This window comes from Poecilia mexicana, unplaced genomic scaffold (assembly GCF_051168715.1).
Source record: "Poecilia mexicana isolate PSO_F unplaced genomic scaffold, ASM5116871v1 scaffold_16, whole genome shotgun sequence".
In the NCBI taxonomy this organism is placed as follows: domain Eukaryota; kingdom Metazoa; phylum Chordata; class Actinopteri; order Cyprinodontiformes; family Poeciliidae; genus Poecilia; species Poecilia mexicana.
The window spans coordinates 6,651,851-6,678,548 of record NW_028263385.1 but is presented as its reverse complement, the minus strand read 5'-3'; the positions used below and the strand labels follow the sequence as shown (position 1 = coordinate 6,678,548).

Here is a 26,698-nt window from a genome sequence, read left to right as displayed (position 1 = left end):
AACTAATCACTACCGTTTGTCCCCGACATGCGCCAGTTGAAACGTACCGGAAAATGCCTGCGCTGTAAACGACCACCCTACTGCAAGAGAGAAGAGCCGAGCTGATAGCTAATGTTCATTCAGTTGTTTGGAAGTGTCGGTCTGAACGGCTTCGTTCGGTTTATCTGCTGCCATTGCTAAAACTACAAGCAGACTACAACAACAGCACAGAAAATCAACGTCATCGTTCACAACTCCTTCTGTTTGCTGATTGGCACGGAATTGCACAGGAAGACAATGGCCAGGCTAAATGGTTGCAGAAAAAGGTACGTTTTTTTGTTGTTGTTCTTGGGTCTGTTGACTTGCATTCAGAATCTGCTAAGGTTCCACGTTCTCTGCTTCTGGGTATAACTCGCTGTCAAAGATGTATGGTTGTATAACTGCGCATCTGTTTGCAGCCATTTTCAGGTATATTAAGTGTAAATGTCGAGTTGGGGGTGTGGCCAGCAGCAGTTTATTTGGATTTAAAGTGGGAAGAGGCCTAAAACAGATCAGAAAGGAGTTCAAAATAGGCAGAACTGAGCAAATTAAAATCTCATTATCTAAGAATGATTTTGTTAAAAAAAATGAAATGTAACGACCATGTTTTGTATAGCCCATCAGGACAGGTTTTTCAAAATAGGGCCTCAAATTTGGAGGGAAGATGAGGGGGGGAAAGCAAAAATAAAAACATTGAATCTAATTTTTTAATGACACATTTAATTATTATTATTATAAAATATAAGTTGAAATAACCTAAATATTATTTGCTATGCTCATCTTTCTGATTAGCAGATTGTCAAATTGGAGGACAAGCAAATATTTAGCTTAAGTTTACACTTAGGACAAACGATGCAAAGACAATTTCTAGAAATCATGACCTGTTAATTGAATTCATTTTATTCAATTTTTGGCAGCCTTTTTCATATTTAAAGTTTCTGTTAGTACAAATCTTTCATCAACCACCAGGAGAGATTGCAGTCTTGGCAGACCCATCCTTTCCTGCGCTACAGCTTTATTCACACAATACAACATTTCCTGTCAACAGTATAAAGAAAACATACATTTATTCATGACCATCCTCTTGCAATGTAATATTGTAATCCTTTGTCGGTTTGATCTAATCACTTCATGGTTAATAATGCTCAATAATAAAGAGAAATGAAAGCACTAAAGAGAAGTTACTGGAACAGTCACATGTATATCAGACCAAAATGTTTCACTAGTGTTGACGTAATAACATACATTTTTATTGCTAAGAGGATTAGACCTTTACACAGGTTTCTCTACATTTCTTCTCCGTATCAAACCGGTTTTGGTTTCCTTGACAGCCGCCAAACCAGAACTGGGCGCAGGAGTTCGATGTGGCATCATAGTACCACTTCACCACGTAGTCCCGACATGGGCCTGGATCCAGGTTCTGGCTGCAACCCGCTGTTAGTGGAAAAAATGTCACAGATCTCAGGAAAACAATATTTGGTCTGGAAAGATAACTTGGCTCCTCACAGATTAAACTCAAAAACTGTTCTTCAGTCCAAATATTGTACCTGATCTCCAGGTGTCTGAGGGCTTTAGTGGAGGAGAAATCGCCAAAGACGAATCTTTCTTGGTCAGAGCCCTCGTTGAAGCACCGGCTTGTCCGTTGGCTCCAGGCTGTTGGTGTTTGGGTTTGTTTGCATCAAACGGTAGGAGGAACTCTTCTACAGGTCGGTAAAGCTCCCTGTCAAAGAAGGGGAACCTCTCAGGTTCTGAAGGATTTCTGTCCTCGTCTGTGTTTGGTATCTCGGGAAGGACCAACTCCGGCTCTAATTGGGATGCTGGGTAACCTGGCTGTTAAAAAATGTATATATATTTAAATGAACTTAATAAACTGCTCATCAGCAAGTGTGACCCCCTCCATAAAGAAGGAGACTTATCTATGTCCCCATTACAAATGGGGACAACTGTGCAAATGGGCGCAGAACCTTGTCAATATTCCGCTAATGTTGAAAAACAACGCTGTTTAACGCTGTAAGTCTTCTTCATCGGTTCTGCCAGTAGTAACATCTGGTTGTTGATCACATGACTCGTGTGATGCGAAAATGTTTCTATTGCAGTTTTGCAAAACACACCAACTTCGATGCAGCTGAAAAAAAACTGACCTTAGCCCAAAATCTTTTTATGAAAAAACGTGAGTTTTTTTGACATTGGCGTTTCCATTAAACACATTTATTTTCGTAATTCTAATTTGTAAAATTCTATGGTCAATAGAAATATAGTTGTTATAATAACAAGTAGAAAATACGTCAGCACATGTGCTGTGCTTCCATTAATAACATTGCCCAAATTGGAATTACGAAAATAAATCTGCTTAATGAACACACACCAATCTCGAAAAGCATTTTTCTATGAAAGGTTTTTTGCTCTAGGATGAGGTGATTTTTCAGCTGAATCGAAATTAGTGTATTTAGTAGAAACTGTAATGCAGGGGTCCCCAAACTTTTTCCTGCGAGGGCCACATGACTGGCCCTCGCAGGAGGGCCAGTCATGTGGCCCTGGTCGGGGGCCGGTCTTAGTTTTTCGAGAAAGAAACCTTAGAAAAGTTTTGTTGACGGGGGGTGGGGGGGTGGAGGGAGAGTGAAACTGTGGACCGGGGTGGGGGGTGGGGTGGGGGGGGGGTGGATGGATTACTGCCGACGACATATTCGCGTTTGTAGGTAGATTTTTACCCAGAATGCAAATGGAAAAAAACCGTGAGCGAAACGGTGACTGGTACTGACTAGTATATATTCCATTGAGGGAAACTAAGTTTCATATCTGCTCAAGAGCCCCCCTGGTGGTTGAAGAAAAATCCACATATATATGAAAAAAAACACTGAATGCTCTCTGGTATTGTTCAGGGAGCCGGACCAAATGAGGAGGCAGGCCGGATCTGGCCCGCAGGCCGTAGTTTGGGGACCCCTGCTGTAATGGATCGTTTTTCTTTTTTTCCACATCACACAAGTCATGTGATCAACAACCAGATGTTGCTGCTGACAGAAAAAACAAAGATGATGACAGGAAGTGGTAGGAGGATGATGTCACGGCATGTTATCTAATGATTTATCGTGTAAATAAACATATTCATGTGTAAAATTGTGTTTTTTGCCATTACCGGAATAGCTCTAAAGTTCTAAAGAGATTGAAGTGGAAAAGCAGCTACTGATAAGGTAAAGTTGAACTGTTGTGACCAAGATAAGAGAAAAAGTTCATTTTTCTTACCACTATCTTGACCCTCCTGAAGTCTCCTGGGAAAGTGGGAGTGTCTCCTCCCGTCCTAAATGGAGCTCGTCCACCAGTCCCTTGTGGAATCCCAGGAAGAAGAAATGTGGCTACCTTTTCGGGGTCAAACAGGTCAGGCTGTCCTTCTTGAAAGACACAACGCATGAGTCTTTCCTCAAGCGCTGCAAAACCAAAAGATCGACTATGAGCCTGAAGCTCCGGTGGGTTTCATTCAGACCAGCAGTTCTTCTAGCAAAACTCAGTCTGAAGTATGCACACCTATTTATGCATTTTTTTTTTGTCTAAATATCCACTACACATGCAGGAAATGAATTTTTATGGGAACATCTGCTCTCTGGTGCCACAATGTGTTGCAAAATGGCAGTTGTATATTTTGAATGGGCTTTAAAAGTTATATTTTTAGATTAGTCAAACATTAAAACAAATAATTTGACCAATTGTGAAAAGAGAAAAAAATCAGTCATATTTTCACCATGTTATTCATTAATTTAAAAATGTCAGTTTAAATTTAAATATTTAACAAGTTAAATGTTTAATTTACAATATACATGTTTAGCTCCAAACTAAATATTTACCTATATATTTAGCAAACTTAATATCTAGTTCAAAACTTAATACTTGCTTCCTAAATATTTAACTGTATGTTTAGTTCAACTAAATAGTTAATTTGGATCATACTTGGCCAATTAAATATTTAGCTTCAAACTAAATAAATATAAGAGATATTTGGGACAGAAAAAGTTTAAAGGAGTTGTACAAAGTGTGCTTGAATGTACCACAGGTAGCTGTTGGGCATTCATAAATGTAATTTACATAAAAAGCTAAATGTTTACAAACTAAATATTTTGCTCCACACTGCCAACTAAATATTTACCTCAACAGCAAAATATTTAGTTTAAATTCAGCATAAATATCTAGTTGGCAAACTAAATCTCCAGAACAAATATTTGCTACCTAAATATTTAGCTTGGAAGCTAATTATTTGTTTTGAAGCTAAATATTCAGTTCACTAAGGGTGCGTTCACACTGCAGCCTGAAGTGACTCAATTCAGATTTTTTGGCAATTCCGATTTTTTTGCCAGGGCGTTCACACTGCCAGTAAATGCGACCTGTATGCGTTCTGCAGTGTAAACGGGCAAACGACCTGAAAGTGTCCCGCATGCGCAGTAGAGGGCGCAATAGCTTCAGCGTTCCAAGTGTTCTGCCAACTGCCATAAAAAGAAGAAGTGCTCAGTGTTCGTGGAAGTAAACATGGAGGCTAACGGTGGAGCTTAGCTTACATATTTCAAGTTGTTGTCCGGCCAGAGCAGCATATTAACAACTTAATCCTCATATAATCCGTCATGGTTGTTGTTTTTCTTCCCACTTGCGCGTATCAGGACGCATAATAGTGAGATTTGTTGAGAATCAGTGACGTTCAGTTCGGATGAAGGCAACCTGAACTTTAGGTCGCATTTGAATCGGATACGTATCGGATATGGGTCACGTTCGAAAAAGAATCCGACCGGTGCTGCTCACACTGCCATGGAAAGATCGGATACAGGTCACATTACGTCAAAAAAATCGGAATTGAGTCACTTCAGGCTGCAGTGTGAACGCATCCTAATAAAATATTTAGCTTGCTAGCTAATTATTTAGTTTGAAACTGACATTTTTTAATGAATAAGTTACATAGTGAAAGCAGTCGCAATTCTCTTGGCTAATTTTCTTTCTTTTTTTTAACAGACTCATAAAATGGAGCAGTGCATGTAAGCTTCTGACTTTGGAAAAAATTGTGCAAAATCCTAATATCCTGGCATTTACCAAGCATGAATATTTTATTGATATTAACTGAGTTGAATAGGAAAAGTTTAGAGTGATTTAATGTGAGGAAAAACATGTTAGTGTTTGGAAACAATTGGTTCAAACTGTAGCTTGGTGCTATAGGTAAAAAAAAATGCCATAAGATTATAAACATGTCACCTATAAGCGTTTTGAAGTCTTTGATCAGGAACATGTAATCCTGGTCAGGATCTGAGGCGATGAAGTTGAGCTCCCTCTTGAAGTCGTCTGAGTTGGGGTCACTTTCATTCACAATGCCGATAACAAACCTCTCAATTTGACTTGCATTAGCTTTCAGGACCGCGCTCTCCAGGCTGACCACGTCCCTCGTGTCAGTCTGTCCATCTGTGATGATGACCGCCACCTTCCTCACATCCTTCCGTGCTGCCATGAACAACTGGTTGGCTTTTTCGATGGCGCTGCCCGTGTAGGTTCCCTCGCCCACGTAGTTCATGGCGTTAACTGCGGTTTTGACGTCGTCCGCCGTGGCTTCCTGGTTGAGGTTGACCACGACTATGTTAATGTTGCTGTAGAGGACAACACCCACATGCGTTGCGCTCCAGCTGACTGTGGTGCGGTCCACCACGGCGTTCACCAAGTCTTTGATCACTCTGAAGTTGTCAGGCCCTACGCTCTCTGAGCTATCGATTACAAAGACCAGTTCCAGAGCTGTTTGGTTGCAGGGCTTGGTGCAGTCTGATGAGGAAGAGCAGATGAAACAGAGGAGGGTGAAGAGGGTTTACATTGATAAGAGGAAGTCACGCTCAGCATCCATTGACTTCCTGCGTTTCCATTGACTAAAAATTTGCACAAATTGGAGATACAAAAATAAATTTGCTTCATGCGTTTTTCACTAGGATGAGGTGGTTTTTCAGTCATATTAAAATTGATGTATTTTTCAAAACTGCAACTTTTGTCTCATTGCACGATGTGATCAGCAACTGGATGTTACTACTGGTGGAAACTTTGAAGAAGACGACAGGAAGTTGTAGGAAATTGTGTTTTCTTGACGTTAGCGGAATATTGACAAAGGACATTTGTAATGGAAATGCAGCTACTGTCAGCATCAGATGGAAACAGGCCAGTTTCAAAATAAACTCATGTTTTTTTGCGCTAGGATCAGGTGGTTTTTTAGCCATATGAAAATTTGTGTTTTTCTCAAAACTGTTATGGAAACACTTTTTTCGCTTCACACGAGTCACGTGATCAACAACCAGATGTTACTACTGGCAGAAACAACCAAGAAGAAAATGACAGGAAGTGGAGGATGATGGCGCATCATGTTTTTTTAATGACTTATCGCAATAACAAACTTATTCACCTGCAATTTTAAATGTAATTAGTATGTAATAAATGTTGTAATTGCAATTTTTTGTTTGACATTAAAAGACTATCGACAAAGTTTTGCGCACATTTGTAATGGAAAAGCAGCTGACATAGCAAAAATTAGATACTTACTGCATATCTTTTTGATTAGTTCTATAATCTCAGCTTCCTGTGGGAAAAAAGAGCAAAGATTGGTTAAAAACTAATGTTATATACCAGGGATGTCAAAACATTTTTGTCACATGGACCACAATCAAGTGAAAAGGACTCGAGGAAATTAGTTTTTCTTTCTTACCAATAAACTAAGCCACAGTACTTTAATCAAATGAAGTAGTCAGATTTGTTGATGTGTAAATCACTGTAGATATAAAACTTAAAGAGTTTTGCAGGTTTGCCACCTTAAAAGAAATCCATCCAATTTTAAAATTTATTTAATGTCTCATTTGAAAAACAAAACAGATTTGGTAAATAAATTCTGAGCAATAAAAACAGGATTTACACCACTCTTTATTTGAAAATACTACAATATTTATCCAAGTTTAGTAAATTTATTAAAAGCAGATCTGGGTGGAGCAAAGTTTCCTTTTGTTGTAGTCAGAATCTTCTATTGTAAAAATATTTTTAGTCTGTGATCATTTTTTGCTCGAATATGAAAATCAAAAAGGTTTTGCTTAAATCAACCCTCCATGCTGGAGGGCAAATTTTAATTATTTTTTAAATTGCAGTCAGGGGCCGCAAGAAAGTGTCTGAGGGCCATAAATGGGCTGCGGGCCACACTTTGGACACCCCTGCCTTATAAAGAATACTGCTGAAAGCTTAGCTGCTTTGAAAACATATTACAGATTACAAAATCTTTGGTTGAATGAAAATTATTTCAAATCTAAAATCTGCAAGGAGTATAAATAATCTTGGACCCAAATGGCTTCAAATTCTAAGTTTGTAAAGTATTTTAAAGCATTTATTAATTAAAAAAATCTTTACACTCACTGTTAGTCCAGGTTCCCCTTTCTGTCCCATTCTGCCCTGTTATTCAAAACAGATCATATAAAATGAGCAGCGAATTAAATACTTAAACTTAACCAAAATCACAAACTATCAACCAGTGATAGAATATCTGGTGACGAAATGCATTACCGCAGCTCCTTTGTCTCCTGGCTGTCCAGTCTGTCCTCTGTCTCCCTTTTTTCCAGGCTCACCTCTGAGTCCTCTGTCTCCCTGCAGGAGCAAAGTAACACAAACATCTTCAGCTTCTTCTTCTCACATAATTAAAAAACATAAACAATAGAGTTTTATTTCAAAAACAATTCTAAGAATAAAATAGTACCTTATCTCCTTGCAGACCTTGTCCTGGAAGACCTCTGGGTCCTGGAAGCCCCTGAAATCCACGTTCCCCCTGGGAAAAAAATCACCCTTTAAGATGGGTTAAAACACAGCCACAATATCTCTAGAAAGGAAGTGGTTTTTATTAAAAACAACAGTGTAGATGTGGGTATGCTGTATTTTATACAGTAATTCAGCTACCAGTGTTTTAGTGTAGAATAAATTGGCACCTTCTCTCCTTGTGCACCATCTCCTGGTAAACCTGGAAGGCCAGGAGGTCCAATCGGACCTGGTGAACCCTGCAGGACACAAATATTTTTTAATTGCAGGCAGTAATAGCAATCTAACGCCACTTGTGAACTATATTCTAAAACTTAATCTAACAACACAGTTTTTTAATGTTTTTTTTAAAGGAGACCTATTATGCAAAATTAATATTTTAACATTTTTATATTTCTATTTGGGTTTCTACTGCTTCTCAAAAAAACCCAAGTGATAAAAAAAAACAAACATCCAGCTGTTTTCTGGCAATAAGTTAATGTTTTTTGGTGTCTGGAAATCGAGCCGTTTCAAAAACCTCCAGATCGTTAAATCATATTCCACAGGAACTGCGCCATTACCTAGCAACCCCAGCCAAGCCAAGCCCGTCACCTAGCAACCAATGTGGAGCTCCTGCATGTTTGGTCAGCTGGTTTTACCACTGTATGGTCTGTACAATGGCTGCTGGAAAAGACAAGTGTTTTGTTGTTGACTTACCATCACTTGCTGCATTCTTGTTGGTTGTGCAGGAGGCTCCACTTCTGCTTTTCAAATATGTATGGTTGCATAATTGTGCGTCTGTTTGCAGCCGTTTTTCACGAGTGAGTATAAATATTGGGGTGGGGGGGCATGGCCAGCAGCAGCTTATTTGGATTTAAAGTGACAGAGCCCTAAAATGGCTCATTCAGAAAGGAGTTCAAAATAGACAGAACTGACCAGACTAAAATCTCATCAAGAATGATTTTGTGCAAAAACTGTAGTGAACATGTTTTGTTATTGCCCATATTTTTATCCAAACCAGATCAAGGGGGCATAATAGGTCACCTTTAAAAATGTTTTTTTACTCGCATCTTATAAAACCTATTTGTAAATCAGACATAAAATCTTTTGTCTTACTATCCTCTCTATACTCCAGTGACTGAAAGAGATTCCAGAGTTCCAATAAAAGCCAAAAATCCTTTATTCTGAATTTGTATTAAATGTTAACTGATTACCTTAGGACCGATCAGACCAATTCCTGGAGGTCCAGCAGGACCAGGCGGTCCAGGGAAACCCCTGTCCCCCTGAAAACCAAACAGACTTACTTAAGACAAAATTTATTGAGAATGCAGCAAGAAACCACATGCTGCATTCTTATTGGTTGTGCAGGAGGCTCTACTTTTGCTTTTCAAAGATGTACAGCTGTATAATTGCAACTGCAGATTAGCAAAGTTTTTCCATTATATTTTTCTACGATCTACACCTATATTACACATCAGTGGTTCTTTACATCATAGAAACATTTAAGTTTTAGTACAATATTCTTTATTGTATACATTTTTTGTGTAAACTTTTGTTCATTAAATCATGTTTTCATGCTGTATGGTGAGACATTTACCTTGGGTCCAGGCAATCCGATGCCATCAAGTCCAGTCTCTCCTGGCAGACCAGGAGGTCCTGGAAGTCCCTTTTAAAAAAAATGACACACATCCCAGATCTCAGTGGACTTGCCTGTAACACCAAAATTAAGTAAAAAAAAATCTTTTTGAGTCGTTTGGTACTCACGGGAGGGCCGGCGAAACCTTCACCTTTCGGTCCTGGAGGCCCAGGAGGACAAGGCGGCCCTCGGTCGCCCTGCAGAAACAGACTTGGAGTCAGTCTAAAGATTTCCAGTGAAGATCATGAAAACCTGAACTAGTCTCACCTTGGGTCCAGGTAAACCAACACCAGGCTCTCCCATTGGTCCAACCGGACCCAGTGGACCTTGATCTCCCTGAGCAGAAAAATAAATAAGTAAACAGTTGTTTGTGAAAGATGTGAGGGTTTTAGTTTGAGAAACATCCACTGACCTTGGGACCAGCAATGCCCCTCCCTGGAGGTCCAGTCGCTCCTGGCAGTCCGACGTTTCCCGGATCACCCTAAGATGGAAATAATTAACAGAGCACATTTTTAAAGGGGAAAAATCGTGAGATTTCACATCTTAGTGTAATGAGAATTTCATACAACGGAATATTAGGGACACAATTAGAAAATAAAAATAATTAATTTTGAGACTAAAGTCAATAGTATGAGAATAACAGTATTTTTATAGTATTTTGATAGTCATATTACAACCTTATTCTAGTAATATTATGACTTTATTTGCAAAATATTATGTCTAATATTTTAACTTTAATGTGATTTATTTTATTTTGACTTTATTCTCATACATCTTTATTCTCATAATATTATGACTATGTTCTATTACAACTTCATTCATAAAATATGACTTTATAAATTATAAACATTTATAATTTATAATTATAAACATTATAAATTTCTCCTCATATTATGACAATATGGCTTCCTCCTCATTATGTTATGACTTTATTCTTGTAATGTTTTGACTTTATTCCCATACAATTTTATTCTCATTGTTTTATTAGTTTTTTCTTGTGATTCATTTTTTTATTATTATTGTATGGCCCCTTTAAAAATAATTAACTCCATTAACAGATTTTCCTACTCAGGCTTTCCATACCTTTGGACCAGGTGGTCCCATTGGACCGAATGGACCTGGCAGGCCTCTGCTGCCCCTGTCCCCTTTGTCGCCCTGAAAAAGTGACATCAAAATGTTTTACTTTAATCGGAAGTAAGAAACAGACAGAATAATCCCCAACATTTTGTTCTTTCACAAATGTCCATTAATTGCTACCTTTCCTCCAGGAATTCCTTTCCCGGGAATCCCATCAGGCCCTCTGGGTCCTGGCAAACCAACATTACCCTGTTGTTTTAAAATAAAGTCAGAATAGAGTAAAGAAAACATGACGAGCTGGTTTTGAAATGTTCCAAACCGTGTCCATTAGGGATGCAAGTTATAGATTAATGACGTAGTCTAAAGTTGATCGATCTTATTCATCGATTAACGACTCATTGATTTTAAAAAATAAAAAAAGTTTTGCCGATCGTCTTTCCATTGGGTAGAGAGCTCATTTTCCATAATAATCTGACGCAGCTCCGTCATGCAGTTCGTTTGAATGAGCGCTGTTGTGGTGATAACTTTAGGATCCTGTCGAGTGTTTATATTTCAAAACAGAACCACATAAAGTGCATTATCCATCCCACAACTCCAGTGAGCCGTTTCCCTCTCATGTACTGTTATGACCATAGACATAATATAATATTATATATATATTATATATAATATTATGTCTATGGTTATGACCCCGCCGCCATCCTTAACTCTTGTATCAATGGCTCCACTTAAGGATGACCAGTGGTGACCCCTACTGGATGGCGGCCAAACTACAACACTAAAAACAGAGGTCTAAAGTGGACGTTATTAGTTATTTAATTGGAAATACTTTTTACATGATAGACATTAATCATAAGTCGATGAATTGTTTGCATCCCTAATTTTCACAAAAGAGAAAAAGTGCTTGAATTGTACTTTTTGTCCTGGATTCCCGTCTTCTCCTGGTGTACCAGGGAGTCCTGATGAACCTGGAAATCCAGGATCACCCTGAATAGAGGAAAATGAGATAAAAATGAAGATTAGACTGTTTTCAGCTTGGTAAAATAAACAAAAATAGGGATACATATTAAAGAACTAATAAGTTATGTTTTCGCAAGAACTGCCCATCTAATTTATAAAATCTCGGTCTGGTCGAGCAATCAGAAAATGTTCTTGGTAGATTTGAGGAAAATAAAGTAAAGATATTTCTGTTGGATGGTGCATCTAATAGCTAATTTGCAGATTGATGTTTATAGTATATGAATAGAAAAGTATTTTAGTGGTGAGACTTGATTTTTTTAATTAGTTAATTGCAGGGCTTGTAATTAATCAAGCTTAATTCCACTTTAATTGAAAATATACATCTACAAAATAGACATTTACAATTCAAAAACTATATTTGGTGCTAAATTAGTAAATAGACATCCATCCATTTTCTTTACACCCTTGTCCCTTAATGGGGTTGGGAGGTGCTGGTGCCTCTCCAGCTAACGTTCAGAGCGAGAGGCAGGGTCACCCTGGACAGGTCGCCAGTCTGTCGCAGGGGAACACAGAGACAGATGGGACAAACAACCAAGCACACACACTCTCTCACCTAGGGGCAATTTGGAGAGGCCAATTAACCTGACAGTCATATTTTTGGACTGTGGGAGGAAACCAGAGTACCCGGAGAAAACCTACACATGCACAAGGGAGAACATGCAAACTCCATACAGAAAGACCGGGGCCGGGAATCAAACCCAGAACCTTCTTGCTGCAAGGCAACAGCTCTACCAACTGCAGCCCTAGTAAACAGGCATATTTATTGTTTCTAATCTGTTTATTCAACCATCAGGTTGTTGAAAAGTGCAATTAAACCCATTCAGCTTTAATGGGTTTAATTGCCATAAAAGCTGTTTCAGCAACCACTGATTATTCATGTAAATCCTTCAAAAAATACTTTAGAAATGTGGCTTGTGGATGCTAATATTTGCTTAGCATTTACATTTACTTTTAGCACAAATTGCACACAACAGTCTTTTCCATCGTCCCATCAGATTGTTTTTGGAAGTGAAAATTAACCCCTAGTGGGCCCAGAGAAGCGGCCTTGTCAGTCATCACTTTGTTTGTGGATTTAGCCTGTGCGTCAGATTTATGGGTGTACCAGAAACAAACAACAAAGGTTCTGGCTTGGGACTTTTGTATGTAAAAAATAATAGAAAAGAAGCAATTAATTGCATTAAAATCTATATAATTAATTAATTGAAATTAACATGTTAATATACCAGCTCTTGTTTATTTGTTTTCTCCAGATGTGGTCGTACTTACCTTTGGACCTGGTGCTCCCACACCCCTCTCTCCTGGTAGTCCAGGCTCACCCGGGGGACCCTGATTCCCCTAAAAATCATCAGTGAGAAAGTATTTTTAACATTACGGTTAAACTGGTGTAGCAGTCTGTGTTACACTGTTTTGTTCCATTTATTAGCTCAAATGGCACAAAAAAAATTATCCAAACATATAAAACATACATTTGTCTGTTGTTGGGTGACATATATGCTGTTGGTTTTTGTGAAAATAAACTGGAATTTTAAGAAACAAACATGGTAAATTTCAGTTTGGACCATAAATAGACTCCAATCAAAATGTTTTCATTGAAAATAAAACTAATCTGAATTTCAAATCTAAAACAAATTGTCTTAACTCTCTGAACTAAATGCAGAACAACGTTTATATTTTAATTACTTGGCCAACAGCAGCTCGTGTAAATTTAACTCAGTCCTAACAACAATAACCTTTAGATTTAGACACAGAGTCCTTACCTTTGGCCCCATTAGTCCTATACCTGGAGCTCCTCTGGGTCCCGTAAGTCCAACTGGACCCTGGACTCCCTAAGAGACAGAACATTAGGTTTTACACTTTAAAAAATAAATAGCAGAAATTAAGTGGAGGTTTCTGGAGGTTTTCATTTGCGGCTGTTCTTTCTGAGCTATTCCACAAAAATTTAAGTTAGACTTACTGAAACAAATGTTCTACTATGTTCTGCATCATCAACATTCATAAGAAAGAAAAAAATATCACAGGGTTTGTGTGGGTGCTTCATTTATGTACAAATTAATTCTGTATACATAAATCGAGTGTTTACATTTTATAACAGAATTATTTAGAGTGCATTTTGTATCCCACACCATTTAGACCATTTCTCTTTACCATTCTGGTAAACCGTCTTTATTCCTGCATCACGCAGCTGCCTTTAAGGATAACTAGTGGCGCCCTCTGTTGGATGGTGGCCAAACTACAACACTCAAAAAGCAGGTCTAACTGGACGTTCTTAGTGATTTGATAGGAATTAATGACAATCATTAGTCAATTAATGGTCTAATGTGTACCTTTTCCCCAGGAAGTCCAATTCCTGGATCACCAACTGGACCTTGGGGTCCTGGAAGCCCATAATTACCCTGAAAACAATGATTACAGAGTCAGTTCTGAAAAATGTGACAACCACAAGAACAAAACAAAAAACAACTGGAGACAGTTATCCTTAATTAATAATGAATGTTTTATTTCTGCACCTTGTCACCTTTGATCCCGATACCAGGAGGCCCGCGGTTTCCTCGTGGACCTTCAAATCCTCTGTCCCCCTGGAACAAAAATGACAAAATTTAGCATAGAGTGCCCACAAAATATCCAGGTTATAAATATATGTATGCTTTTACTTCTGGATGTCATAAAAACATTTTAAGTGCAGGAGATGTTTTAAACGTTTCTTTTTACAAGATACTGAAGTCAAACATCACTCTGGGTGTTTTTGACAGAATCATTCAATTAAACAAATCACAAATTTAATTTAATAATGAATCTGCAAAAAATAATAAAAATTAGAAATAATACCTTAAGGGCTGAAAATATTTTCAGCCATAAACATGAGAAATTTGTACAACGTTGGATGCCAGAAGGTTTTTATATGTAGAATTACCCACTTTTGGTCCTGGTAACCCTTCTCCTTGGATTCCAGGTTTTCCTTGGGGTCCAGGTGGTCCTTGGGGGCCCTAAACAAAATACTGATCTTAATAAAAACATTTATTTATACTGCTGTGGAAAAATCATCCATAATTTCTTTTTATTTTTCTGTCAACTTTGTCACTAGTGTGAGGGAAAACTAACATTTCAGTGTTTCTGATGGGACACAGAAATAGTCGGAGCCCAATTCAGTCGGTATAGTCATACTCACAGGCAGTCCTGGATCTCCTTTCCCAGGTGGTCCTACTCCACCGGCTCTTCCCTGAATTCCCTTTTCACCCTGTAAGCAGACAAAAGCTTCAAACTAGGGCTGATTATTTGGATTAATCATGATTAATTGATTGTTAAAATAATCGCCAACTAATTTAGTACTCGATTAATCGTTAACTGGCGTACACAGACTCAAAAAAAGTGAATTTGCTGATAAAAACCCAATACACTCAGAGCAGTAATTAAGCCAAAACTTTACAAAAGACCCCTTAAATATGTTGTAACGAAAATACCTTGAGTGGTGTAATTTTACTTCACCCGGTTCAAATACTTAAAAAATTCCTATTAAGCACAATTTTCTATCCAATTATTAATTGGTTAATCAAAAAAAAAAAAAAACAACAATCACCATATCAGCTCTACTCTGCCCCGGTGTTAAACTGAGCAGAAAATGTTGAGCTTTTCACATGTTAGAAGTATTTTTTTTAAGTAGAAAATCCAGTTTTTGCTACAAATGATCAATCGTACACTAAAGTACTCCTGTGAATAAAATTATTTTCTCATTTAAAAACTAATTAAATAATTTTCTTATTTGCATCTTTCAATAACATTGTATAAAATAATTCATAGGTGGTTAGATGAAAAATCTCCAGATTGTGCCAATTCTATACGATTAATCAACAGATTAATTGATAGAAAAGTCAATTATCAAGTCATTATTAGTCGGAGTCTTCCTGAAGACCAAATCCAGGGACACAAAACCTGAGGTTAAGCTGCAGTTTCAAGTTATTTAAAATGTTTCAGTTACACATGAACTCTATAAATTGGGATTTTCCGTGTGTGTGTTTTTCTTTTATTCATATTTTACTCTGTGAATGTAAAAATGAAAGCTTACACATGGATCACATGTTTTATTGAGATTGAGTGAGGAAGTCACCTTGGCTCCTGGAGGCCCGATCCCGAAGTCTCCTGGTGGTCCAGGTTCACCAGAAAGTCCTCTGTCCCCCTGAGGGAGGCAGGGTCACATGATGGCAGATTAACAGAGCTGGTAAAATGTTGAATTAAATCACAACCAGTAACCAGCAGCATTTCACAGAAACCCAACCACATGCCTGCTATTACTTTATAAATAAAACGTTGAACAAAGTTTGTTCTGTCTCCATTAATCAAAACACAAACTTATTGAAAGCTATTTCAATGCCAACTCCACATATCTTACACATTTTATACATGTGGACTACAAATGAATACTCAGGTGTAATCCAATTGATTAACTTGAGAATGAGAATATCTAAATATATTTTTCATATTTGAAGAAATTTTTTTCTAAATTTTTGAACATACATTTCACATATGAATAAAACATTTCCAAAACCATAGCTAATCTTTCACATTCAAAAGATATTCTAAAACCATGTTTCACATGTGCAAAAGTTCCAAAATGAAAATTTTCACATGTGAACTATTAGAAAACCAAAGGCTTCAGTGGTTTCCTATAAATGCTTGAATTTAAACATAGAGAAGAGATTATTTAAAATGTATTTTCTTTTGTTTCAGTTTGTCCTTAAACACATCTGAGCAAATACTTAAAAATAATTAATAATAATCAGCAAGAATATAATGGACACACCTCTTCTTGAGTCTGTCATCGATAAACAGAGCCTTCAATCAGATCTTTCTTAATGTGTTCTTGCATTGTTATGCCACCACCATTATATTACTTAAAAATGGTTTATTTGTAATATTATTGTTTATCGCAATAATTTCTGGGACAATTTATTGTCCAGCAAAATTTATCGTGACAATTGTGAAGACATATTTTTGTGCAATTGTAACTTTCACATTTTTTAAAGTATAACATAGTTTTGTTCTTTCAAAAAAAAAAAAAAAAAAAAAATATATATATATATATATATATATATATATATATATATATAGGCCTATATATATATATTTCTAAATTTCTAAAAAAGCTTTGAAAAATTGTGCAGTCAGTAAAAAATAAAGTGATTTTAATCATTGAAATTAGAAGTATCAAAAAGTCTTACTTTAGGTCCTGCTGGGCCTTCAGGCCCAACGTCTCCCACTGGTCCTATTTCGCCCTGCAAAAAAACAAAAACCCGGCATGGGAACATTCTTTACTATCATCAACAAGTTTTTTTCTGTGCAACTTCTTTTCTTTGTCATCTGATAGAAAAAAATCTAATCAAATCATTGATGAATGGGTTAAAAATTGTGTGTTGCATTTGGTGGCCAGCCAACATCAACAAGCATGGCTTTCATTCCAATTGATTATCAGACCATGCTCACAAAATAACAAGGCTAGACCGGCTCTTTGCTAGTAGCGCAGGAGAAAAAAGAATGGTGGCCAGGTCCTTACACTAATCTCACAGCACAAAGTCTGATCCCGATAAAGAATAACATCCTGCAAGCCTGGATTTCACAGCTTTGGTGTCGGGATTACCAATAATCCAAAACTCACATTCCATTAGTGCAGACAGGACTAAAGTTTTTCAGGTTGAATGAGTGGAAGACAGACTGTCTGATGAGGGCAAATCCTAATGTTCTTGTTTTAATGTGGCTGCTGGATAGCAAAATGACTGTCCTGGTGCTTATAATGGAGAACATGGATACTTGAAGAACAATAAAAAAGCTGGAGGGGAATCCCACCCTTCTGAATGTCAGCCAGATGGAACAGGAGAATCGGAGCGGATGTGACCTTGTGAAGGCTACTTACACTGCAAAAACACAATATCAGTATTGTTGGTCTACTTTTTAGTGGAAATATCTAAATACACTGGAAGCAAAACAAAACTAAATTACAAGTAACTTTTCAGCAAGATATAGGATCATGTTTTAAATAAACATGCTTAATATTGATTGAAAAGGGACTAGTGCCACTGGCAGATTATTTCACTTATAACAAGACACTTATCCCACTCTACAAGTTATATAATGTACTAATGTTAAGAAATTATTTACTTAAAACAATCTCCAATTACTTGCAAGTTAGTTTTGTCTTATTTCGAAATCTTACTTGGTAAGATTTTGCGTTTTTTCAGTGTAGCTTAGCATGATACAGACTGGATTAGGCAGAACGTTTATATACTACGTTACTGCCAGTGGGTTGTCACAGTGTTGGAGGGTGGTAAATGGCATTGGGACCAGGGTCTGCACAGCAAAAACACAACCTCAGTCAAGCCCAGCCCCGTTACCTAGCAACCTCAGTCAAGCCCAGCCCCGTTACCTAGCAACCTCAGTCAAGCCCAGCCCCGTTACCTAGCAACCAAAGTGGAGTGCCAGGAATTTTGGTCAACTAGTTTTACCGCTGTGTGTGCTCTACAAAGGCTGCTGGAAATGACAGGTGTTTTGATGACTTACAGTTCAGAAGCAGCTTTCTCCATTCTTGTTGGTTGTACAGGAGGCTCTTTTTCGGCTTTTCTGTACGGTTTGTGTAATTGCGCGTCCGCAATTCATACATTTTGACGTGTGAGTGTAAGCGTTGAGTTGATGGGGGTGGCTAGCAGCAGCTTATTTGGATTTAAAGTGACAGAACGCTAAAACAGGCCATTCTGAAAAGAGCTCAAAATAGACAGAACTGACCAGACTAAAATCTGTAAAAATGTAATGAATGTAATGAAAATGTTTTTACAGCCAATAAACATATCCTAACCTGTTCAAGGAAGCATAACTCACAATTATATAAAAATTCAGACTCCTGAAAGCTCTACCTGTTCTCCTTTTAATCCTGGTAGGCCTGGAGGTCCTTCAGGTCCCTGAAAGATAAGACTTATCTCACCACAAAGGCACAGTGTCCGTGACGTTCAATAAAATATTTAAATGAACTTTAGTCATACGGTGCCACCCTTTTCTCCTGGAAGGCCACAGTCTCCTTTCATCCCCTGCAAGACAGACTCAGCTGCTTAATGTCTGAGGAAAATCACATTTTAAATTAAATGACAACGTAACTTACCTTGGTGCCCTTAAAACCTGGAAATCCCTGGAAAGAGTTCAGTCATAAGTGATCCACCATGATGATGGAAGCAGAACAAGCAATGATTTGGTACATTTTTACCTTTGAGCCATCATTTCCTGGTTTGCCATTTAATCCAGGTTCACCCTTTAAAAATAACCCACATCACACTTAGTTGTGCAGAATTAAACGGTAAAACATTTTATAAGTACTTCTTTCTGTTGAAACTTAACCTTCGCTCCTTTTTGACCCGGGGGCCCTTCGTCGCCTTGGTCTCCTTTTCTTCCCTGCGCTCAGAAAAAGCACAACGATAAAAAACAACCAAGCAGTTTCCACTCTTCAAGAACACTTCATATAAGCTTCAAGGTTGGCTTTTAAAATCTCTTTGAAAACCAACCTAAAGCTGTCAATACTTTTGCCCCAGCTGTTCTAGTAACGTAAACAAAACTGAATAATGTTGTTACGTAGACCAGAGATTCACATAACTATATTGCATTTAACTTATCGTTATGAAATAAAAACATTTCCCATTTGCTTTCAAAGTGCTGGTTTATGATCGTGAAAACATTAAGTATTAAAATACATGAAAAAAAAACTGTTTTGCAATATAAGAAAATCTGTTTTATGGACTGTTGAAGCTTTTGTGTGACTTCAACTCAAAACAGGAACATGTTTGTTTTTAAAGATTACAAACTTACAGGACTGCCTGAACTGCCTCTTTCTCCTTTTTCACACATACATGGTGGGCACTGAGAAAGAAATAACTGTTAGTGCAGTAATTTACAGATTTAGTAGCAAAATAAAATGTTTAAATTCTTCCACAAACTCACGTTTTCTACTGCGATGGCTCCCTGCAAGAAAAACAAAACAAATTCTGTCAGAAATAGTTTGGTCCAGTTTTATTGTCCTTCAGTAACAGTGATGAATATCTGCGGAAGAGGATTAGGGCCATTAGGAACATTTTTTTTTTAAATCTCAGAATTCTGAGATTAAAGTCAGATAAAAAAGCAACTGATTAAAAAAGTCAGATTAAACATTCTGAGATTAAAGTCTGAATTCTGACTTTTTTCTCAGAATTTTGTTTGTTTGTTTTTCAGTGGCCCTAAGCCTAAATATCTGTAAATATCTGATATATTGGTGTCAAATTTTATTTAATCTCAACAGTTTAGGGTTTTTTGCAGCAGAGTCCTTCACAGCAGTGCTGCTGGACGATTCCTTCGGCCTCTTGTTAGAAAATTTACCATTTCATCCTTGAGGAGCAAAGCAACTTGATAAATTTGACTGGCAGTCAATCAGAAAGATAAGTATTAATGATATATAAGAATAAAAGTCGTGAATTCTCAAAAGTCTGAATTCAGCCATTGACGTATGGGATACAAGATTATGTATACCGTATTTTCCGGACTATAGAGTAGACCTTACAGCCAAATCTACACAGTTTTTGTTTGTTTGTTTGTTTTTTTAAACTAGGAACGTATAAGCTGCACCGGGCTATTAGCCGCTGGTATCTCCGCCGCTCTCAGTTTTTCACAAATCTGCTATTAAGGACGCAGCCCTGCGTCTCCAACACCGAACCATGGATTTGTTCACGCCGAGCAGCGGCTCTATTTCCTTCCTGCACTACCAGATCGATGGCCTTCAACTTAAAAGCTGCATCATATGAGTTTGAAGAAATTTCTGCGTCGTGCCTGCTGCTAGCATGTGCTTGTTCTAAATGGAAAATCAGCGCTTTCATCTTTGATTTCCAATTTTGAATTCCAATGATTCACTTCCTGCTAAAGAGCCCCCTGGTGGTTGAAGAAAAATCCACGGAAAAGCCGCAACAGACTATAAGCCGCATGGGTCAAAGCGTGGGGAAAAAGTAGGCTTATTTGAAAAATACAGTATGTTACTCATATATTAGTATAACTGGCACTATCAACATGAATTTCATTCAAGGTTGAGAGTCAGGCTGGTTTTTTGGGAGTTGGGTGGGTTTTTTGTTGCTTTTAGGCTGGAAACTGTCAGTCAGGTCTGGCAGCCCTGTTGCCATGCCATCTGACCTCTGCACTCACCATCTCTTTGAGCAGCTTCTCTTGCAGTTTGGGATCCTCCATGCTGTGGACGAACCGCTCCGCAGGGGAACTTGCGATGGCCTGAAGCTTTTCCTTTCTCTCTCTCTGAAAGGAGACATCTGATAACCCGACAGTGAAGATCTTGATGTTGTGGCGCTTGGCCTCTTCGGCAGCCACAATCACGTCGGGGCTGCGGGGATGGTCGACTCCGTCGGTCATGAGCACCATAATCCTGACAGCCTCCTTGTGTGTTTCCTGTAGCAGCATCTGCGTGGCGGTGTTGATGGCAAAAGAAGTGAAGGTTCCTTGGCCGATGTAGCTCATGGTGTTTATTTTTCTGTGGAACAAGTCCAGGTCTTTCCAGTCAACAAATCTGTGCTCGATGGACACAGAGCTGCTGTACTGGAGTGCAGCCATTCGGATCTTCAGCAAAATGCCTGTTATCTTGAGCGTAGAGAGCTGCGTGCTGAACATCAAGACAAAGTTCTTCTCCTGCTGGAATAGTTTGTTTTTTGCACTTTCAGAGCTATCCAGAATGAAAACCACCTCCAGGCTACAGTTACTTCCTGCAAGTCAAGCAAATAACAGACAGTGAAGCACTCTAAGCAGTGAAACTGGATCTACTTTCCTGAGCTACACAACTTTTTACAAGAACAAAAATACTTTTGTGCTAAGTTGCTTATTGTGCTGCTACTCTCTTAGTACTTGGCAAGTAGGGTGTTCCTGTTTGAGATGCTGTCCTTCATCCTTAACATGTTTTATACAAAAACATAATCCTCACGTTATGATTTTTCAATGAATGCCAAAAATCGAATCTCTGCACTGGCACAACTTTTACAGTAACTGCATTTCTATTACAAATGTGCACAAATCTTTCTAAGTTTTCTGCTAATATCGAAAAAGACAACTTTACAATTGCAGTTTCTACTAAATAAGAAACTCCATTAAAATCACACATGAATACGTTTGTTCGTGTGATAAGTCATTAAAAAACATGCCACACTATCATCCTCCAACTACTTCCTGTCATCTTCTTCGTTGGTTGCACCAGCGGAAGCATCTGGCTGTTCATCATGTGTGTGATGTGAAAAAAGTGTTTCCATTGCAGTTTTGTGAAATATTTAAATACGACCAAAAAACCAGGATGTGCTTTTTTGATCACTAGTTCATTTTGTGCTTTGCTTTAGTTATTATTTCTGTTTCAGACACTCTTGCTTTATGCTGGATCAGTCTTTTCCAGCTGTTTATTTACTTACAGCTAGATCTTACTTGACTAGTCATTTCTTATTTAATTTATTTGCTCTATCTTTTAGATTATTTATTCCTCTCTCCTTTGTTATGTTTGCTTTCTGTGTCTTTTGCTCTCCCTCAGCCTGCCTCCCCAGTCCCTCCTCACAGATGCTCCCTGTTTCTAATCAGCCTCCCCAGTAATTCAGCTCCCTGGTATTTAAGCTCATTGTCTTCTTTCATTTATTGATAGATTTTATCCTGAATTTCACATTCATTGTCATTAAAAATCTCTCTGATTTTCTCTTGTGGCTCGTTACACTTGGGATCTTTAACCAAAAACCTTTCAGTTGTGACAATGCTTTCTTGCTCATAAGTAACTTAAGTCCCAGTTAGAGTTTAAACGATTCCTCGAATGATTCGAGTACCTCGATTATTAAAATTCCTCGAGGAAAATGTATCTGCCTGGAAGCTTCGTTAAATTATGTTTTGTTATGTAGTGCACTGTGTTCCGCCCGGATCATTATTTGTGGTGGGCAGCGCTCTTACTTCCGCCTATGAGTTGTTGTGAAGTGCTAGCAGCATGGTGTTGAATTGTGCGGCGTTTTGCGGTGTGATGGTTGTACTACGACAGGTTTTGGAGCGAACGGCAGGACCGGCGCTGAGAGAGACATCCATCCCTCAGATAATCGTAAAAATATTCTTTTACAACAGCCCTAGACAACAGACATATTTCTTTTGGGTCCTGTCACCCACTCTCTTCACTGGTGGGTTTTCTACAACTAAAACCTGCTAAAAAACAAAAGATGTGCACATTTCTTGGCAGTCTTGGTTGCACACGTCACACACGGCTTTAGATTGCATCCGCTCTAGAAAAGTAGCTGCCATTAGTTTGAACAAAGTGTTTTCCTGACCTCAAAGGGATGCGCTGGAAAAACTGCGCAGGATTTGCTGCATATGTCGTACAAAGCTACAGGATGGCTTCATTGTCATGAAATTGATATCCTGATGGTTCAGGAGTGTTTGCTATATAATATTAGGGCTCCATAGATCAGATTTGTCCTACATTTCTGTTAGTTTTTTCTTTATTATGAGGTTAGCAAGAAGAATAAGGTCAGTAAGAACAAGTGAACAGACAAAAAGTGTAAAAATATTATTTTAACTTTGCACAGTGAAGTATGATTGCGAAGGAAGACTAAAATAGTTATTTAAAATAGTCTGGATAACTTGTATTAGTTGTTTTCATTAGTATGTCTAATAATTTAAGTGATTCCTGTGAGTTATTACCCTAGTTTTTTTTAGATTTAGTGGTGGATTTATATTGTTGATAGCGGAGGAAGTTTATTTTTCCATCTTTACCCCTCTGGGTCAATTCATTGAACGATATAAATTGATTATACTGAAATAGGTTTTGAAGTTTATGAATTGATGATCGGGTTGTTAAAAATCAGGTTGAGGTGTGTTTACAAGGCAACGTTTTTGTTGATTTTGATAACTTTCCATCAAGGAGTTTAACAGTGCAAAAACACAAAATCTTACCAGTAATTCTCATCTAGTTTCAAGTGCAAATATCTTAATGCACTTGGGAAAAAAGGCAAAACTAAATTACGAGCAACTGTTCAGCAGCATTGAGGAGCTTGTTTTAAGTCTACAAGACCTTAGTACTGACAAAAAAGTAGGCAGATTATTTCACTTTTAACAAGGGAAAAATGTCTTGATCGTAGTGAAACAATGTGCCAATTCAACTGGTAGTTCCTCATCAATATTGATGAATTATTGATTTACTTTTAAGTTAGTTTTGTCTTATTTTAAGTGCATTAAGATTTGCACTAGAAACTAGACCAAAATACTTTGTAAGATTTTGTGTTTTTGCAGTGAATTAATTGTACCTGGTGTGAAGTGTGTAATTGTTTTAGTTGATTGTGTTTTTTTTTTGTGTTTTTGATTAGCTGTCAAGAACAAGAACAAGAGCCCGATGTGGGTGAAAGTTTGGAAACAAAAAGTCCTTTGGAGTTCGTTCAGAGGAAAAATAAACTATTAAGAGGTTGAACATGACTTTTAAAGACCTACCAATAAATAAATGTTACCCCTTTTAATCTTTCAATAATGAAGTAAATTAAACTCACCAATGGGATACAAAGACTTCGTAAGAAGGAGACCATTTCCTTCGTCGTCTTGCAGTTTGTAGTTTCTACTTTTTGCCTCCTTCCTCCTCTGTCCTGAGGCGCCTTGCGTGAGAGCGAGCAGGAGAAGCCCAAGCCCCAGGCCTCTGATTGGACCTCTGTGCAGGAACATTTTCAAACTGAGCAGCTGCAGCAGGTGGAGAGACTGATACAAGAAACAAGTGTTTAAAACACAAAACAAGCAGAGAGCTGGCGTTTGCATGACTGTAGATTCAGAGAATCCGGACAAAAATGGATCAGACGTTTAATTTAAGTGAAGTTAGTCATTCATTTCATAGAACCGCAGGTAAACAACAACTTTCACTTTGGATTTAAACACTGAACAGCAAAGTCAGGTAGGAACTACTTACATTTACTCCATTACATCTACTTTTTTAGAATTATTTTCACTACGCTGTACTTTTTACTTTTACTTTAGTAATGTTATTGTGAAGTATTTCTGCTCTTACTTGATTTTCTACCCACTGAATGAGAAACAAACATGTTTTAACCAAACATTCACCAGACACACACCTGCAGTTTCTGTTAAAGTTTAAAAAGTTTTTTATTGAAAGAAACTGATTTGGAAAAAAAATATTTTGCATGACCTTATTATTTTTTGTTTACTTATATGAATTATTGTCATTTTGGTCTTTAAAATACCAAAATTTCCTCTTAACTTCATATTTTGCTCCATCTGATGATGCAATTTTAAATATTAAATGATTGATAATTTGACCAGTATTTGAGTAGACTTTTTACCATATACTTTTTTACTCTTACTTTACTTTTATTTGAGTACAATTTTTGGGTACTAGATCCACTTCTACCTGATGATGTCAAATACTGCAGCTAAAACTTTGCATTTGTCTGCAAACAAGTACAAAATAAAAGTTTAAACAAAATGAAAAAGGTTTCAACTGGACTGGAATGTTGCTTTACCTCATTTAGTGATGGTGAGTGACTCTTGTTCATTCATCGGAGGCTCTTCGGGGCATTTCTCCGTTCCCACAACATCGGGTTTTTATAAACCCGACTGACATGACCAGAGGAGCAGCAGGCGAGCTGATACGCCATGGCTTGCAGCCAACCTTTTAATCTTGGGTGAGTCACAGAAATGTTGGTCTTTGTTATTTCACAATATGAAGCTGATAAAAATGAACTAAAATCGTAAGCTACACATTCACATGATGAATATTTGATGTAATTCACTGCAAAAACACAAAATCCTTTGGTCTAGTTTCTAGTGCAAATAACTTTGTACACTTGAAATTAGACAAACTAAGTTAAAAGTAACTTTTCGGCAAGATACAGAAGTTAGTAATTCCTCCATATTGCTGAAAAAGTTCTGGTTCCACTTGCAGATTATTTCACTTATATTATGGGGAAACTGTCTTGTTAACTATTGAATGGTTTCCAGAAGCCGATGGAAGGAATCTGCAAACTTCAGACTCACTTGAGTAAAAATATGTTGAGTGCTTCTTCTACTGGAGTACAATTTTTGGCTAATCTAATTACACAGATTAATACAGTTTAGTCAGATTTGGTAGAGCGTTGATTTAAAATTTGTCAGGAAACCTCAGCAATAATGGGACAACAGCAGAGATGAACATCTTGCTTTTAACTACAAGTTATTGGGCTCATCTGAATATCATTCAAACAATGTAGTGAAAATATAGTCATTTGGGATTTGTTTAAATCTTTTTTTTTTAAAGCTAATTAATAATTTTGCTCATGTCTTCTGCATGTTTTTCTTTTTAACTACTATTATTTTATTGTTTTTGGATTTTGGTGCAGCCTGTTTGTTGTGAAGTGCAATAAAAAAATAAAGTCGACATTGATAATTTTTTTTTATGTACAGCTCTGGAAAAAATTAGACAACTTAAAATGATCAGTTTCTGTGATTTTACTCTTTATAGGTATATATTTGGGTAAAATGAACATTGTTCGTTTATTCTATGAACTACTGACTACGCGTCCCCGAGATTCCAAGCAAAAATTTAGTATTTATTTGGTGAAAATGATAAATGGTCAATTCAACCTGGAAAGACTCGCACACAGAGAGAGATAGTGGTTTTAGAAAGTTTAATTGAAATGAAAGTATTTAGCACTCGGACCCAGGAGGAAGATTTGCGCTGGAGAATGAGCCGCTGCGTATGAAGATCGTCTTCCCCGATCGGGCCCGGACACTGGTGGTGGAGAGGATAGTGAGGAAGACTTGAGCTGAAGGGTGGAGGAAGACTGAAGCTCAGCCAAGGAGCGGAAAACACCTGGACCTTATCAAGGGAGCGACGCTTGATGATTGGAGGAGAAGACCGTCACCGGTATGTTGGAGTCGAGCCGCATGAAGAGATGCTTGGCTGAGCAGGTGAGATGAATAGAGCGTCCAGTTTGAATTTTTGCATAGGCTTCATAATAAGAAAAGATGCCAGGCTTTCAGATCTCAAATAACGCAAAGAAAACAAGTTCAAATTAATTTAGAAACAATAATACTGATGTTTTAACTCGGGGAGAGTTGAGAAATCAACATTTGGTGGAACAACCATCAGGTTTTCTATAGGATTCAGTGCAGTGGGCTCTTATTTGTTTTCCAGAACTA

The 26,698-nt window shown here is 37.6% G+C and overlaps 1 protein-coding gene across 1 annotated transcript; it reads right to left on the bottom strand.

The window, feature by feature from the left end:
* Window positions 1-897: 897 nt before the first annotated feature.
* Window positions 898-25,095, bottom strand: col28a1b (collagen, type XXVIII, alpha 1b). Its single transcript, XM_014967887.2, has 35 exons — window positions 25,042-25,095; window positions 24,064-24,265; window positions 20,711-21,276; window positions 19,487-19,507; window positions 19,355-19,405; window positions 18,890-18,943; window positions 18,759-18,803; window positions 18,657-18,683; window positions 18,541-18,585; window positions 18,415-18,459; window positions 16,732-16,785; window positions 15,621-15,689; window positions 14,685-14,753; window positions 14,434-14,502; window positions 14,026-14,094; window positions 13,843-13,911; window positions 13,276-13,344; window positions 12,785-12,853; window positions 11,414-11,485; window positions 10,679-10,747; window positions 10,505-10,576; window positions 9,834-9,902; window positions 9,689-9,757; window positions 9,550-9,618; window positions 9,383-9,451; window positions 9,000-9,068; window positions 7,977-8,045; window positions 7,751-7,819; window positions 7,561-7,641; window positions 7,414-7,449; window positions 6,559-6,595; window positions 5,242-5,796; window positions 3,259-3,440; window positions 1,566-1,848; window positions 898-1,452 (listed from the first exon to the last, which is right to left on the bottom strand). The coding sequence occupies exons 1-35, from the start codon at window positions 25,072-25,074 to the stop codon at window positions 1,283-1,285; spliced, it is 3,666 nt and encodes a 1,221-aa protein (XP_014823373.2). The 5' UTR covers window positions 25,075-25,095; the 3' UTR covers window positions 898-1,282.
* Window positions 25,096-26,698: the final 1,603 nt, after the last annotated feature.

Coding starts and splice junctions, on each gene's coding strand:
- col28a1b (XM_014967887.2), bottom strand. CDS start 25,074: ATGAACAAGAGTCACTCACCATCACTAAATGAG. Junction 19,508..20,710: donor AGAAGCTGCTCAAAGAGATG/GTGAGTGCAGAG, acceptor TTTTTCTTGCAG/GGAGCCATCGCAGTAGAAAA. Junction 11,486..12,784: donor TGGGAGCACCAGGTCCAAAG/GTAAGTACGACC, acceptor TCCTCTATTCAG/GGTGATCCTGGATTTCCAGG.